At 51.2% G+C, this 16,723-nt stretch overlaps 1 protein-coding gene across 4 annotated transcripts in view; it reads left to right on the top strand.

Annotated features, from left to right (window-relative positions):
- Positions 1-567: 567 nt before the first annotated feature.
- MACF1 (microtubule actin crosslinking factor 1) overlaps positions 568-16,723 on the top strand; it is a 408,649-nt gene continuing 392,493 nt past the window's right edge. Inside the window, exons 1-3 of one of the 4 annotated variants that reach the window (XM_055255175.2) lie at positions 819-2,082; positions 2,580-2,634; positions 3,384-3,655. In XM_055255175.2, coding sequence (XP_055111150.1) covers positions 3,436-3,655 — 220 coding nt within the window. In that variant the 5' untranslated portion in view covers positions 819-2,082; positions 2,580-2,634; positions 3,384-3,435. Of the gene's footprint in view, positions 758-818; positions 2,083-2,273; positions 2,635-3,383; positions 3,656-9,323; positions 9,534-16,723 lie in introns of those variants that run through there. The other 3 variants (XM_055255176.2, XM_055255173.2, XM_055255179.2) reach the window with 3 other exon arrangements.

Below are 16,723 nucleotides of genomic sequence, written 5' to 3'. Positions count from 1 at the left end.
TTCCAGAAGCCCAGCGGATAGGTGGGCCTATAGGACCCGCAGCATCTGCAGGACGCTCTCCGGGAGCTGGAGCAAGAGCGCCAAGGGCGGGGACGGAATGTGGGTTTAAGGGAAACGGGCGAAAGAGGGGTGGGCATGGAAAAGGGTGGTTTGAGAACCAGGGTCCGGGCAGAAGGACAGCCCGGCAGCCTGAGAGAGAGACTGGGGGGCAGTGAGGAGCTCCAAGGGGGCGGGCCGGCTGAGCTGGCCCAGGGTCAGCAAGCGGCCGCGGGGCCGGGGCGGAGAGGTCGCGAAGCAGAGGGCGGGGAATTTGGGGGTGTGGTTGGCCTGCGGGGGACACCGGAGGCCACCGGGAGGAGTTGCAGAGGGGAGGGACCGAGGGAAGGCCTGGGGGCGGCTGGAGGACGCGGGGTCAGTGCAGAGGGGGCGCCGGGCGACGGACTGGCAGGGGCGCGCGGGGCGCGCGGAAGCGCAGGGGTGGGGTGCAGGGCGGGGGGAGCGCGCATCGGGGGGCGGGGGGCGGCGTCGGCGCTGGGAGTGGGGGAGCGGGTTGGGCGGCTGCGCCGGCTCTGCTTCAGCCGCTGCCGCTAGGGCGCGGGGGGCGGGGGGCTCGGCGCCGCGAGCTCGGCCATTGTGGGAGCCGCTCCCCTCGGCTCCTCCACGCTCCCCTCGACTGCGCTCCAGCCCGCGGTGCGCCCGGCCGCCGCCGCCTTCGCTGCTGCCGCGGGCCCGTCTTCTTCCTCCTTCGGCTCCCAGGGTAAGGCGCGGGGCGCGGGGTTGGATGCAGGCGCCCTGCCCGCTGCGCGGGATGCACCGCGGCGGCTGGGGAGCGGTGATTGATCGCCCCAGGCGGCCGCGCCCCAGCTCGCGGCAGCCGGCGGCGGCGGACAGGCGGCTTGACAGGCGCGGGCACAGCGGCCGTGCGGGCCTCGCACCTGCAGCCCCCGCGGCCGGCGCCGGGGAGCGGCGAAGACGCGGAGCTGGGGTTTCCCCTGTGCGGGCGCTGCCAGGATAGAAGGGAGGCGTGTTCCCCAGGAAAATGAGACACGGAGCCCTGCAGGGGCCGGGCGCTGGACCTTAGGGAGCGGGCAGGGCTGGGTGGGGAGGGTCGCTTCCCCGCCCCAGGGCTCGGCCGCTGGCCCCAGCGCCCTGTCGGTCCTTGGTCGCGCGTCCCCGCTCTTTGTCAGCCACGCTTGGCGGGCACGCGGACCCACCCGCGCCGCCCCAGGCTCGCGGGCGCGCCCCTCCTCCACCGTGGAGAAACGAGTGGGGGCCAGGTGGGGAGGGTCGCAGCGGGTGAGAGCACCTGGTGAGGTGCCTGTCGCCGACCGGCCTGCGGCCTAGGGGGTGGGCTGGGGCATGGGCGGGCACTTCTGTGAATCTCGGGGATTGATGGAATGACCCAGGTGACCGAGGGTCGGGCGGGAGCCCGGAGGTCAAACAAGTGTTTGTGAGGGGCTAGAGATTGACGGGGTAGAGCCCAGAAGGGACGCTTTCTCCTGGAGGAGGCCTTGGGAGAGCTGGCCTTTGTAGTGAAATGGGCGTCTGGGAGAGGAATGGGCGGTTCTGGGATGAAGCAGGTGGTCTGAGAGGAGCGGCATTTTTCCTGCCCCCGAGCTGAGGATAGGGATGGAAGCTTGGCCTGAGTTTCCCGGAGGTTGAGGCTGTCAGTTCAGCACCTGCCCTGGCACCAGAAGGTAATGGGAGGAGGGGTAAGTGCTAGGATAAAGGGCAAAGCTGTGCCAGGACCTGGGTCCTTTCCTTTCTGCTTCCTGTGGCTAGATCCCTTCTAGATGTTCTTTGGGAAGAGGGCTCGCATGCTGCTGGCACAAGGGGTGCCCTGGCAGGGAGGCTCTGCTGCCCGAGGCTGCCTACAGGCCTCCTACACCGTTTTTATGTTTCTTTTGTTATCTCTTCGAATTCTGTGCCTATGGTGGGGATCTGCCAATGACCCAGGAGGCTGTCTCTGCTCCTTGCTGCCTCTAGGCTGAGATTCGAGAATCCTGGAGGAGCTGTGGCCACAGACCCATTGTGTCCAGCCATGTAGGATACCTCGCTGTCTCTACACAGCCCTGTGAGCAGGTATTCCCTATAAGGGAAAATTGACAGCTCCTGCCCTTCCTGGACCCTACAGCCAAAGTCAGAGCTGGGTACCCGGGTTGGCTTTGGGGCCTGTAGGAAGGCTGGTAGCTGAAGGCATATACCATTCGCGCTCTGATGGAGCCCTTGGGGTGGTGGGCCATGTGTAGCAGATGGTTCTGGGAAGTGAGCTTGACCTGGTTGAGGGAAGGCTGCCCAGTCTGGCTGGTGGAGCCCAGCTGGCCTTAGAGCAATTGTATTTTCACTCAACTCTCTCCACTAGCTAAACTGACCAGAAAAAATGGACTTTCTGTCCCATCCCCCCACCCCATCCTCATGCTGTGCCACTTATTCCCACAACAGCCCTTGGAATAAATTGCAAATGAACATTTAATCTAATGCCTGCTGGGTGCCATGCATGGCATCAACCAGTACTACATTTGCATTTGACAATGTTCTTAAAACATCCTCTGAGGTGGAATATTACCCCCATTTTGCAGATGAAGAAACTGAGTCTCAGAGAGGTGAAGTGACTTGCCCAAGATCACAGCAATTGTAAGTGGCCAAACCAGAATTTATACCCAGGTCTGTCTTACTTCAAGTCTAGTACATTTTCTAATATATCTGCTGGAGACAGAGTGGGAGAAACCAGGGAATTTCTTCCTATTCTAGCCCATGGTTTGCTTCATGCCTGCTATTGAGATCATGCTTTAGCTTTTTGAAAATACTTCCCATCTGTTGCCCCACTTTATCCTTATAGCATTGCTGGGAGGTAAGTAGAACAGGAATATAATAATAGATACTGTGTATTGAGTGCTTATTGGGCAGTAGGCACTATTAAGCACTTTACATGCAGGATTAAGCACTTTACATGCAGAACCCTACCCTATAGGGCTAGGTTCTAACTATCGTCATCCCCATTTTGTAGATGAGAGTGCTGAGGCTCAGAGAGATTAAATGGCTTCTCCAGGGTCACGCAGCTAGTAAATGGAGTAGAATTTAAAGTCACAGCGTTCTGTCGTGGGATCTGTGAGCTTAGTCCTCCAAATGTGCCAAATAGCAATAATAATAGTTTCTAGGACTAGGAGCTAACTTTTACATGATGTTTTAAGATTTATAGACATCATCACATATAATATCTCCCAAAGCTCGTGAAGTAGTTTTGGGATGTATTCTCTTCATCCCATTTTCCAGGTGAAGAAAGTGAGGTACAGATAGGCAGGACTAGAACCTCTGCTTCCGAAGTCCCAGTGTTCTTTATGGGACCCCTTTTGTGTGCTCACATTCACCCCTTTCTCCTTCAGATCACTTCTCCCTGGGCTCCCAGGCCCTCCTGCGGCAGCCCCCGCCTGGGCCATGTCTTCCTCAGATGAAGAGACGCTCAGTGAGCGGTCATGTCGGAGTGAGCGGTCATGTCGGAGTGAGCGGTCTTACAGGAGCGAGCGGTCAGGGAGCCTGTCTCCCTGTCCCCCAGGGGACACCTTGCCCTGGAACCTGCCACTGCATGAGCAGAAAAAGCGGAAAAGCCAGGATTCGGTGCTGGACCCTGCAGAGCGTGCTGTGGTCAGAGTCGCTGGTAAGAGAGGTCCCCCAGCAGGCTGGATGCTGTGGGTGTGAGGGAGGAATGGGCCAGGGTGCAGCAGCTGTGTGGGGAGCCGAGGGGTCCTCACCAGGGTCTCTGACAAAGCAGCCATAATCTGATTTGTTATTATTATTCTTGGAAAGATGTTGAAATAACATTAACGAAAAACTCCAAAGAGGAAAATCTGCCACCCCTTGCTCACATGAGACCTGTTTTCATTTCTGCACCTTCTTGCCTGTCTTTGTCCCCGTTCAGTTATATTTTCCATGCAGTTGCCGTCATGGCTTAGGTACCATTCTGCATCTGACTCTTTTCAGGTACTCTTATATTAAAAAGATTTTCCATATTGCACTTTAGACTTTGTGGTTACCATTTCTAAAAGCTGTCTATTTTATGACTTTCTAAATGCTACTCTTTTTCGCTTTTTGGCTATATTAGACAATGCTGCTGAGAACATGGTTAAGAATGATTTGACTTCTGTTATTTCCTTATAGTGAAATCCTTGGAGAGTACAGTTTTACTTGTATCGCCTTCCAAAAGTGTTCTACATGCTGACCTTTAACACGATGTGAAGGCTGGGGCTACCTCCTGTGGTGGGATGTGTCCAGCTGTTTGCCAAGCAGCAGTGCAGTGCTGTAGTTATGAGTGTAAGCTTTGGAATCAGAGAGGGTAGGGTGCTGGATCTTGGCCCTGCCACTGACCAACTATGTGACTCTGGGCAAGTCCCTCATTCTATCTCAGTGTCACTTTCCTTGTCTTAAGAATGCCCACTGTGCAGGGATACCTTGAAGGTTAGATGAGATAATGTGTGGAAAGCCCTTAGCACAGTTTTTGGCTCTATAAAGGAGATGCTTCCACTGCAGGCATCCACAGCTGCCTCCCCGAAGTGTGCTCAGCATCTCAGCAGGGTGTTGGTGTTACAGTACAGATAGGAAGATAGAGCAGTGCCTGCAGCTAATTCAGTGACATCACCCGCTTTCAAGCCATCACCAAGGCCTGTACTGCTACCTTCTTTGTGTCCCTCAAATAATACAGCCACCCCCTCCACTGTGTCATCTCTCACCTGGACCTTCCAATGAGCATTTAATAGCTCTTCCTCTCTTAGTCTTGCCGCCATCCTCCACATGACTAATAGAGTATTTTTTTCTAAAATACAAACCTCAAGAACACATATTCTATTTTATGAAATGAAGTGTTGCCCGTACAACACTTCATTAAAAATATAATAAAAAATAAAATAAAATACAAACCTAATTCTATTACTCAGCTGCTTAAAAACCACCTTTGGCCCCTCATTGCCTGTGGAATAAAGGCTTCAGCATAAACACCCGTCAAAATTACTTACCTCTTCGGCTTCACCTGCCACCACCTCCACCCCCAATCACCCTGCCACAGTACACTGTAACTTGCCCCCCAGAGGGATGCATCTTGCAGGATGAAACCACCACACTTTAATTTTCTTCTCTGCAAGATGCTGGTAAACCCTCCTCCTCTTTTAAGTGCCGCCTCCTCTGTCCTTAATGCCCCCAGTGGTATCCAAAGCTTCCTCCTCCGCTCTCACAGTCATACTTTTCTCTCCTCCACGTTCCCTTGTTCAATGTAGCAGTTAACCCACAGGGTGCCCATCACTCCCTTAGAACAGTGAGCAATTTGGGATGTGTCTTATGTTTTGAGCCCCCAAGGGCTGCACATGCACAAGGGCCTTGTACATGCTAGAGATCAATCGGTATTGAATGACTGAATGAATGCTGAATGAGTGTTTTGAGAATATTATGTGATGTGACAGATTGTGATCCAGAAACAGGCACTGAGCTATAACGGAAAGTTAGAGAAAGGCTTATGTGGGCTCAGGTAATCAGGAAAGGACTTCAGAGGGAATGAGCTCCAAGTGAGGAGACAGCAGTGGGGCCTGGAAGGCAGGAGGGAGAGTTGGAGCTCTTTCTAGTGGGCAACGAGGAGTCCTTGGAGGAAGTCCTTCTCAAAACCTTTGGGCCTGCAGCATCAGCCAGTAACAGAATTTTAGAGCTGTCCCTAGGGTGCAGGAAGGGCTTTACTTGTCTCCAGTCTTGAAGGGCCACAACTCTGGGCCCTGATGACTCATAAACCTCTTTCTCCTGAAGAGAGAGTGGGCTGTCTCATTCTTCCTTCTTTATACCCTCTGCCTCCATCCGTCATCACTCACGCATGCTTAGATCGTTTTGTGATGATTTCCACTTCCAGTCTTCTCTGAGGAGGCCCGCGGGATGATTTGCTTGCTGCTTCAGATTTGGAGTCTAGAATAGAAGTGGAGTGGACTCAAGGAGGCTTAATTTACGCAGGCAAGGCTCCTAAGGACCCTGCTGGGTCAACTGAGCAAAGGGACGGTGGGTGCTGCACTGTGCTGTGTTTCTGGCATAGATGCTGATCTCCTTTGCATCCTGACACTGCTGAATGCCTCTTTTGAGGAGGGGGCTGGGCCAGTGAGGCTGAAAATGGGGAGACTGCCATGGTTAAAAATAACTTGTGCACTGCAGTTGGGCGTGTTTCTTTAGCAGGAGAGGAGACAGGCAGCAGAGACGAGGCGGGACTGCGACTTTAGGGTCTTGCTGAAATCTTCATGTGATTTTAGAATGCTGTGGGGGCTCCACCAGAGTCATGGAAAAGGCAGCCTTAGCTCTGCAGGGAATCCTTCACAGGAGAGGCAGGAGGGGCATGTCTGGGAGACCCTGGATGCTCTGAAGCTCTCTGAAGCAGAACTTTAATTGTGGGAGGAAATGAAGTCAGTCTTACGCTGGAAGCCAGCTGTGGCCTGTGCAATTTTCTCCTCCCCCTGGATCTTGCTTATGAAGCCAAGTGGGGGTGTCTGAATCACTCTCACCAAATAGAGATCTTCCCCTTCCCTGGCCCACTCCGTGTCCTGAGCTGGTCTTAGGGCCTCGCCCTTGCTTGAGAGGCCTGATGGGGCAAGCCTGGTGGTCACACATGTCAGAGTAGAGAGGGATGTCGGGGCTGAGAAACCTGATGATTTCAGTCTACAAAGCCAAACACGTTTTAGGGTGCTGAACCTTGTTCTTCCTCCCGTCTTCCTGTTCTCATCCTTTCCCTCCATTTGTTTCTCCTTCTTCTTTGCCAGCCATATTCTCAACTCCCTAAGCCCAGCCACATTCAAATGTAACAGGAGTCACTAATGGAAGTGTCTTGTTTCTGTTTATCAGCTTTATGGTTTACACAGAGGTTTCAAAATAACTCTGTTAGGCAGGACATATGTTAGCATTCAAGGCTCAGAGGGTTTAAGGGACTTGCCTATAGTTACACAGGACTGGTAAACACAGATCTTATAACTCCACGTACATTGCTATTTCTTTTTTTTTGAGACAGAGTCTCACTCTGCCACCCAGGCTGGAGTGCAGTGGCGCGATCTCAACTCATTGCAACCTTCACCTCCCGGGTTCAAGCAATTCTCCTGCCTCAGCCTCCCGAGTAGCGTAGCAGGGATTACAGGCGTGCGCCACCACGCCCAGCTAATTTTTGTATTTTTAGTAGAGATGGGGTTTCACCATGTTGGTCAGGCTGATCTTGAACTCCTGACCTCAGGTGATCCCCTTGCCTTGGCCTCCCAAAGTGCTGGGATTACAGGCGTGCGCCACCACGCCCGGCCCTGTACATCGTTAGTTTTATTTCCTTAGGCAATACCTGGCAACCAGGCCAGTCTGAATCTTCTGTAGTTGACAATCTAAATCTCTACACTCACCGGAGAGACTTGGTCACTTCCGTGAAAGGCCTCAGGATCCTGGTCTATAGAAGCAGAAAAGGGGAGAGACAAAGATCTTGGAAAATTTGCCTCTTCCCCTCTGGCTTTCTGTCTTTAGTGAAGAGCAGTCGAAATATCCTTACTTAATGGTGGGGAGCAACAAGGAAGTGGGGTGCTAGGGAGCTTACTCTAGCAAGGAGTACAACCCCAAAGGGTAGAAACAAAGAGAGGAAGAAATGATGTATCCCTTGGGACCTGTGGGGAGTATGTTGAGAACAGGGTGCGAGACAGGGTGTCACATGGCTGTACACTGCACAACCCTTGGGGGTGCGATTCACATCACATTTGTTGTCATTGCAGACGTGTACACTTATTATTACAAGTTTCCTGCAGATGGCAGTAACGTATGTTGAAGAAGGGCTCATGTTTGGGCTAGGGCACAGTAGGGTGCAGGAAGATTCCACCATCTACCCATCAATCAGGTATTCATTCATCTAGCATCACATAATCAGGACCCTCCCTGTCCTTGGCATTGATATTCAAAGATGACTGAAGATGTGGTCCCTTCTGCATGGAACTCAGTCTAGTGGAGAGGATAGAAGGGAAAAAAGGCCGGGTGTAGTGGCTCACACCTGTAACCTCATCATTTTGGGAGGCCGAGGCAGGAGAATCGTTAGAGCTAAGGAGTTCAAGACCAGCCTATGAGACCCTGTCTCTGTTTTTTTTTTTAAGTAGTTAGAAGGGAAAAAATAATTATATCCCCGTGTGTGTTGTGAAAAAGGGGAGTGCAGTGACTCAGCTAAGGATTGGACCCCTCTCTGGTTGTTCATTTATTCCTTCCTTCAACTAAAAAAGGGGTGAAGCTATGTGCCAGTAGAAAGCATCTATGGGATTCATTCCTGGGAGTATCAGCAAATGCTGCTGAAATAATCATGCCCAACATCTGCTCCATTGTGGCCTTCTAGTCAGACGGCAATTGTCTCTCTGCAGAGCCCTAGTTTCAGTTAGCTTTATATTCACGCTCATTGTTCCCAGGTTCATTTCCCTCACCAGCTCTGGAGCTCTCTGTAGTCAGGAGTCCCATCTTACCCTTTTTGCCCCGGGACAGAGAGCCATGAGAGCACTACCTGGTCAGAAGCTGGAGCTTACTCCTCTGGGCCCATGTGTCTCTCCTCCAAGTTGGGAGCTCTGAGAAGACATCTCACAGGCACCTCTCTGCTTCATTCATTCATTCATTCATTCATTCAATAAAAAATGGATTAAGCTCCTGCCATGTGCCAGGCACTGTGGAGACAACTGAATCTGGAGTTACAAGACTTAGGCAAATGACCTCGCTTCTTGGATCCTCAGTTTCCTTATCTATAAAAGGGAGATGGTGATAATAAAGGGTGTAAAAAGGAAATGAACGAGAATCAGAATGTGCTGGAAAAACACAGGTTCACATGGCCCGTTACTGCACTTAGCAGTGTCATTCCTTGTAACCTCCCTGGCAGCCAGATGAGGCAGTGGAGACTCAGGAGGCCAGCAAAGAAGAAGGAGCCCAAGCCTCTTATTTCTGTCCCCTTCTTTTGTTCTTTAGGCTTTTGTCAGGGAGCAGATGGAAGTGGCTTATTCTGGCCAAGCCGTGAGTGGGAAGAAGGGAATGCAGGGATGGGAAATGGAACCCTAAAGACAATCTCATTGGGAATCCTTACTCCTCAGCTGCCAACCTTCCTTGCCCTGAGGCTCTTCAAGTTTTGTATCCAGGAAGGCTCTTCCTCCTTCCCAGCTTCTCTACTTCTTCCTGGCAGTGTCCTCACAGTCTCTGGCCCTGTCCTGGAGCTTGGTTTCAGTAGCAGCAGAGAAGAGCAGAGGAGAGTGCCCTGAAAGTGGGGCAGAATGAATTGTAGCTACACACCACCAGCTCAGCTCCAGCTCTTTGAAAGTAAATCTGGGTCACATTAGCTGTGGGCTGGAACATGACCACGTGGGCAGAATTCTGTGCAGGCAGCAGAAAAGACAGCCAATCTGTCCTTTCTCTGAGATGCAGGGCCCCTGTGGGACCCCAGTTGGTGAGAGAAGGTGGTTTCTGGATTGCAAGGTGTAATGGCGTCTTAATGCCATCATGCTTTTCTAATGACATCCTAGGCGACATAGAGAAAGGTATGGAATGGCAGTTTGGCTCACGCCTTTCTGTTTGTTATGGGAGAAGCCTAGGCTGAAGGTAGGAATGCAGAGGAAGGACTGGTTACTTTGGGGACCGTGGAAGGCCATCATTTCTCAGTCTCACGGGCTCAGGGGTTAGATGCCATCAGAGTAGCTGACACTGCAGCAGGCTCTAGGGCTGCACTTGTTCTTTATTTCAGCAGTCCTCCCCTTGAGGAAAGCTCTGTGAACAGATCCATCATCACTAAAGTGTTATATGGAGACTGGCTGGCCTCCTCTTTCTGGTTGCTGTGGCTAGGGCCTGCCGTGATTTGGCCCTGCCACTGCCTGTTGCCACATGTCAGTTAGAAGCCTGCCAGCCTCTTTCTCTGTCTTGGCTTTCCTGTAGGAGCAGAATAGGTGTCCCTTGCTGGAATCTCTGCCTGGATCTGGGATGCTGCTACAGGGAAGGTCTGAAGCCCCTGTAACTTGAAGGGTGATGATTATGAGCTGAAGCTTCTGTCCTAAGCGGTGCCCCACCCCTACCCCAGAAGATACCAGGCGTTTGCCTTGTGGTCGGGGAGAATTCTGCCTGGGGCGGTGGATGTCTCTGGGGATGCCCTCCCCCGCTCATTCACACATTTGCTCACGTGCTCACTCTTCCATTCATTCACGCAAAGGGCTGGCTTTGGGAGTCAGCTGGAGCCCTAGTTTCATTGCTCACTTGCTAACTGGGTGACCCTGGGATGTCAGTCACTTCATTGAGCCTCAGTTTCTTACAGTTAAAATGGGGAGCAAGAGCACTACCTCAGCGACTTGCACAGTAGAGTAAATGAGGTAGTTGGGAGTAGGATGCTTGGCCCGGTACCTGCTATATCGTCAGCCCTTGATAATTTTTTTCTGAGACAGAGTCTCGCTCTGTCACCAGGCTGGAGTGCAGTGGCGCGATCTCATCTTACTGCAGCTTCCACCTCCCAAATTCAAGTGATTCTCCTGCCTCAGCCTCTGGAGTAGCTGGGACTACAGGTGTGCGCCACCATGCCCAGCTAATTTTTATATTTTTAGTAGAGACGGGTTTCACCATGTTGGCCAGGATGGTCTCGATCTGTTGACCTCGTGATTCGCCTGCCTTGGCCTCCTAAAGTGCTGGGATTACAGCCACTGCACCCGGCTGCCTTTGATACATATTAGCTCTTTTCATGAATATCATTCATTCACTCATACACTTGTTCATAGATTCATGAATGTGCTGATTTATCCCTTTGCTTATTCACTGATTACACACTTGCTTATTTAACAAATATCCCTAGGGCTATTTTGTTCTAGTCTCAGACTGCACTTCAGAGCCCAGCTCCTGCCTATGAAGGCGGTTAGAATGCAGCATGAACGGCCGGGCGTGGTGGCTCACGCTTGTAATCCCAGCACTTTGGGAGGCCGAGGCGGGCGGATCATGAGGTCAGGAGATCGAGACCACGGTGAAACCCTGTCTCTACTAAAAATACAAAAAATTAGCCGGGCATGGTGGCGGGCGCCTGTAGTCCCAGCTACTCGGAGAGGCTGAGGCAGGAGAATGGCGTGAACCCGGGAGGCGGAGCTTGCAGTGAGCTGAGATTGCGCCACTGCACTCCAGCCTGGGCGACAGAGCGAGACTCCGTCTCAAAAAAAAAAAAAAGAAAAAAAAAAAAAAAAAAAAGAATGCAGCATGAACTGAGCTACATTGCAAGTCCAAAGAGTTTTGAGGAAGTTCTGGAAGGGAAGGGACTTCTACTTCTGCCCCTCCCTGGCTTACAGCAATGATAGCATTTCTTCTGGGGCAGGGAAAAGAAATAGGAATTAGCCAGGACAACCTGAAGAGACAGGGCACTTCCCGGTGGTTTGCGTCTATTCTTGCTCTCCTTTCTTTGGCTTTAGTAGGAAGGAAAGAAGGAAAATGAAGAGAGAACAGCTGGTGAGAATTAGAACAAAAGAATCTAGATGGTGGTTTGGGGAGTGAACTCTGGACTCTAGGAGCACCTGAGAGCTGGTGCCAGCTGGGTTCTTCCGGTGAATAATAGCTGGTAAAGCCACTGTGTAGAGTCCTAGATGTGTGCCAGGCATTTTACGTACATCATTTAATCCTCATAGAACCCTGGGAAGTAGTTGCTATTCTCAACAGAAATGTTAAGTAACTTGTCTGAGGTTATACACTGAGCAAATAATGGAGCTGGGATTCGGCATTACTTAATGTGTATGGCGCCCCCTGGCCCTCAACATGTACAATATGCCCTTTGGAGTTACTCAAGTACTGAGTTTCTCGTCTGCCTAACTCCAAAGCCCTGGCACTTTTCAGGATATTTCAAACATACTAAAGTAGTGAGAATAGTACAGTGAACCCCCATCACCCAGAAACAAGAATGATCAATTCATGGCCAATTTTATTTCATTCATACACCGCTGTCAGTGGAAAAAACACAGTTCCTGTTTTTTCTTTTTTTTTTTTTTTTGAGATGGAGTCTCACCCAGGCTGGAGTGCTGTGGTGCCATCTCAGCTCACTGCAACCTCCGCCTCCTGGGTTCAAGCAATTCTCTGCCTCAGCCCCCCGAGTAACTGGGATTACAGGTGCCTGACACCACGCCCGGCTAATTTTTTTGTATTTTTTAGTAGAGACGGGGCTTCACCATCTTGGCCAGGCTGGTCTTGAACTCCTGACCTCGTGATCCACCCGCCTGGGCCTCCAAAAGTGCTGGGATTACAGGTGTGAGCCACCGTGCCTGGCCAGTTCCTGTTTTTCTATTCTCTTACTCAACAATCAACACAGAAGACTTCTGTGACCCCAAGATATGTGGGGACTTCTCCCCGCCAGCAAGTTAAACAATAGTTCTGCAGTGGACACCAGCGGGGTGTCCTCCAGTTCAGTTACAACACTGTCTACCTGGAAATAGCATCAGATCTCACAGTTTGAGGGTTCAGTCCCCAAGACATTCCCCCATTCCACTTCTTTTTTTTTTTTTTTTTTTTTTTTTGAGATGATGTCTTGCTCTTGTTGCCCAGGCTGGAGTGCAATGGTGCAGTCTCTGCTCACTGCAACCTCCGCCTCCTGGGTTCAAGGGATTCTCCTGCCTCAGCCTTCTGAGTAGCTGGAATTACATGTGCGCGCCACCATGCCTGGCTAATTTTTTTTTTTTTTTTTTTTTTGAGACGGAGTCTTGCTCTGTCACCAGGATGGAATGCAGTGGCGCGATCTTGGCTCACTGCAACTTCTGCCTGCTGGGTTCAAGTGATTCTCCTGCCTCAGCCTCCCAAGTAGCTGGGACTACAGGCATGCGCCATCACGCCTAGCTAATTTTTGTATTTTTAGTAGACACGGGGTTTCATCATATTGGCCAGGATGGTCTTAATCTCTTGACCTTGTGATCTGCCCACGTTGGCCTCCCAAAGTGCTGGGATTACAGGTGTGAGCCATTGCGCCCGGCCGAGGGATTCTTTTCTTTTTTTTGAGACAGAGTCTCGCTCTTTTGCCCAGGCTGGAGTGCAGTGGTGTGATCTTGGCTCACTGCAATCTCTGCCTCCCGGGTTCTCCTGTCTCAGCCTCCTGAGTAGCTAGGATTACTGGCATGCGCCACCACACCCGGCTAATTTTTGTATTTGTAGTAGAGACAGGGTTTCACCGTGTTGGCCAGGCTGGTCTTGAACTCCTGACCTCAGGTGGTCCACCCGCCTCGGCCTCCCAAGGTGCTGGGATTACAGGCATGAGCCACCGTGCCCAGCCCCGCCCCACTCCACTTCTAATGCCAATAACAAGACCCAGATTGTTTTCACCTGTGCTTCTGACTGACTGGCTATAAATTGGGTGCTGGCTGGGTGCAGTGACTCATACATGTAATCCCAGCATTTTGAGAAGCCAAGGTGGGAGGCTCGCTTGAAGCCAGGAGTTCGAGACCAGCCTGGGTAATGTAGTGAGACCCTGTCTCTACAAAAAATAAAACAAAATTAGCCAGGCAGGAGAATCGCTAGAACCCGGGAGGTGGAGGTTGCGGTGAACTGAGCTCCCGCCATTGCACTTCAGCCTGGGCAACAAGAGTGAAATTTTGTCTCCAAAAAAAAGAAAAAAGAAAGAAATTAGCCAGGCATGGTGGTACACGCTTGTAATACCAGCTACTCAGGATGCTGAGGTGGGAGGATTGCTTGAGCCCGGGAAGTCGAGGCTGCAGGGAGCTGAGATTGTGCACTGCACTCTACTCTGGGCTACAGAGTGAGACCGGATCTCAAAACAAACAAAACAAAAACCACAAAACACACAGAGGATACAGGTGAAGAGATGCAGAGGGCAAGGGCGAGGTATGGAAGAAGGAATGTGGAGCTTCCATGCCCTCCCTTGTATGCCACCCTTCAGGAATCTTCACGAGTTGTTATCCTGGAAGCTCCCTGAATCTTAGGCCTTTCATGGAGACTTCCTTGGGTAGGCGTGATTGACAAACATGTAGAAATGTGTTTGGGCATAAAGGGTATGGTCTAACACTAACAGTGTGGAAACCCAGCAAAGCCTGGCTGTTCAGCTTCTCGAATTTTCTGTGCAGTATTCCTTCCCCCAGGGTATGGGGCAAGACTCCTGAAATAGGAGTCTCATGATTACAGTCAGAAATGTGGGGGAAGGCGGCTGGGCGCGGTGGCTCACGCCTGTAATCCCAGCACTTTGGGAGGCCAAGGCGGGCGGATCACGAGGTCAACAGATCGAGACCATCCTGGCCAACATGGTGAAACCCCGTCTCTACTAAAAATACAAAAAAATTAACTAGTCATGGTGGTGCGCGCCTGTAGTCCCAGCTACTCAGGAGGCTGAGGCAGGAGAATCACTTGAACCCAGGAGGAGGAGGTTGCAGTGAGCTGAGATCGCGCCTGGTGACAGAGTGAGACTCCGTCTCAAAAAAAAAAAAAAAAGAAACGTTGGGGAAGGCTGAGAGTGGTGGCTCACACATATAATCCCAGCACTTTGGGAGGCTGAGGAAGGTGGATCACTTGACACCAGAAGTTCAAGACCAGCCTGAGCAACATAGTGAGACCACCATCTCCACAAAAAAAAAAAAATTAGGTGTGGTGGTGCATGCCTGTAGTCCCAACTACTCGGGGGGCTGAGACAGGAGGATCCCTTGAGCCCAGGAGGTCATGGCTGCAGTGAACTATGATTGTACCACTACACTCTAGTGTAGGCAACAGAGTGAGACGCTGTCTCAAAAAAAAAAAAAAAAAAAAAAAATGGCTGGGTGCAATGGCACATGCCTGTAATCCTAACACTTTGGGAGGCCAAGGCAGGAGAATCACTTGAGTCTGGGATATCAAGACCTGCCTGGGCGACATAGTGAGACCTTGTCTCTACAGAAAATCGAAAAATAATCCAGGCGTAGTGGCACATACCTGTGGACCCAGCCACTCAGGAGGCTGAGGTGGGAGGATCATTTGAGCCAGGGAGATTGAGGCTGCAGTGACCCATGATCGCACCGCTGCAGCTGTGATCATCATCATCCAGCCTGGGTGACACAGTGAGACCCTGTCTCAAAAAAAAAAAAAAAAAAATTGCAGGAAAGATTGAGTCCTGCTTTGGTAGGAAAAAGGAACAGGTGAAAGGAGGGCAGAAGGTCAGAAAGATTCTGTTTTCTAAGACTTGATTTGCTTTTGAGGTCTACGGTGCCGCAACATTACAGCAGAAAACTATGACAAGGGCTATAGAAGTTATGAGCCAGGAACTGTGGATGAAAAAACCCATATATTGCAACCCCACGTCTCCCTCCCCAGTTATGTATAAGAAAGTTCCGGTAGCTGGGTGCGGTGGCTCACGCCTGTAATCCCAGCTACTCGGAAGGCTGAGGCAGGAGAATCACTTGAACCGGGAGGTAGAGGTTGCAGTGAATCGAGACTGCGCCACGGCACTCCAGCCTGGGCAACAGAGCAGTGAGCTACAATTGTGCCACTGCACTGCAGCCTGGGCAACGGAGCAAAACTCTGTCTCAAAAACAAAAACTGAGGAAAGTAAAAGTATGTGATTACTGGAACTTTCTGATTTTTTTTTTTTTTGAGATAGAGTCTTGCTCTGTCACCCAGGCTGGAGTGCAGTGGTATGATCTCAGCTCACTGCAACCTCTGCCTCCCGGGTTTAAGTAATTCTCCTGCCTTGGCCTCCTGAGTAGCTGGGATTACAGGTGCCCGCCACCACGCCCGGCTAATTTTTGTATTTATAGTAGAGACGGGGTTTCACCATGTTGGCCAGGCTAGTCTTGAACTCCTGACCTCAGGTGATCCACCCGCCTCAGCCTCCCAAAGTGCTGGGATTACAGGTGTGAGCCACCCGGCCCGGCCTCTTCATGAGGGATTCTAACACCCAGATCTTCAGGCTCCAGGGGCAGGGTGTCCCTCCTAGTGTTGCTTGGCTGATCCTCTGGTCCTTCCAGCTTGAGGTTCAGGCTCTACTCCCAGAACACACAGAGGTAGGCTAGAGCAAAGCTGGTTCTGTTCTGCCAGTATAATTAAACTAAATATCCAAAAAATGAGTTTCAAGGATTCAATCTTGACAGACTGAAGTCAAGTTGCAATAGGATTCAGGTCCTTAACATCATGGCGGGAGGATGGCACAGTGGCTCATGCCTCTAACCCCAGAACTTTAGGAGGCCAAGGTGGGTGGATCACTTGAGCTCAGGGGTTCAACATTGGCCTGGGTTACATGGCGAAACCCCATCTCTACAAAAAATACAAAAATTAGCTGGGCGTGGTGGTGTACACCTGTAGTACAAGCTATTTGGGGGACTGAGGCTAGAAGATCACTTGAGCCCGGGAGGTTGAGGCAACGGTGAGCCATGTTCATGCCACTGCACTCTAGCCTGGGTGACAAAGTGAAACCCTGTCTCAAAAAAAAAAAAAAAAAAAAAAATACTCATTGAGGGAATGAGTTCCGTTTTTGTTATAGGGGCCTGTGCCCCAGGACTGCCCTGATGCTGGTGAACTGCTTCACGTGACTCTGATCTCAACTGAGAGCATTGGCCGCCACTCTCCAGGGCCTCTCCCGGCCTCAGTGATTTGTGTTCTTTCCAGGCTGCCTGTTAGTGCCCCTTTAGAGGTTTCTACCTTGAGGTGGTGTTGGATGGGGATCTGTGGCTTCAAGTTAAGAGAAGTTTCATAGATTAAAAAAAGCCACACCTCACAGTTTGGGGAACCTCCCAATTCCCCAAAGAGTATAGAC

The sequence above is a fragment of the Symphalangus syndactylus genome, chromosome 12 (genome assembly GCF_028878055.3).
Source record: "Symphalangus syndactylus isolate Jambi chromosome 12, NHGRI_mSymSyn1-v2.1_pri, whole genome shotgun sequence".
Classification (NCBI taxonomy): domain Eukaryota; kingdom Metazoa; phylum Chordata; class Mammalia; order Primates; family Hylobatidae; genus Symphalangus; species Symphalangus syndactylus.
This window is presented reverse-complemented; position numbering and strand designations above follow the sequence as displayed.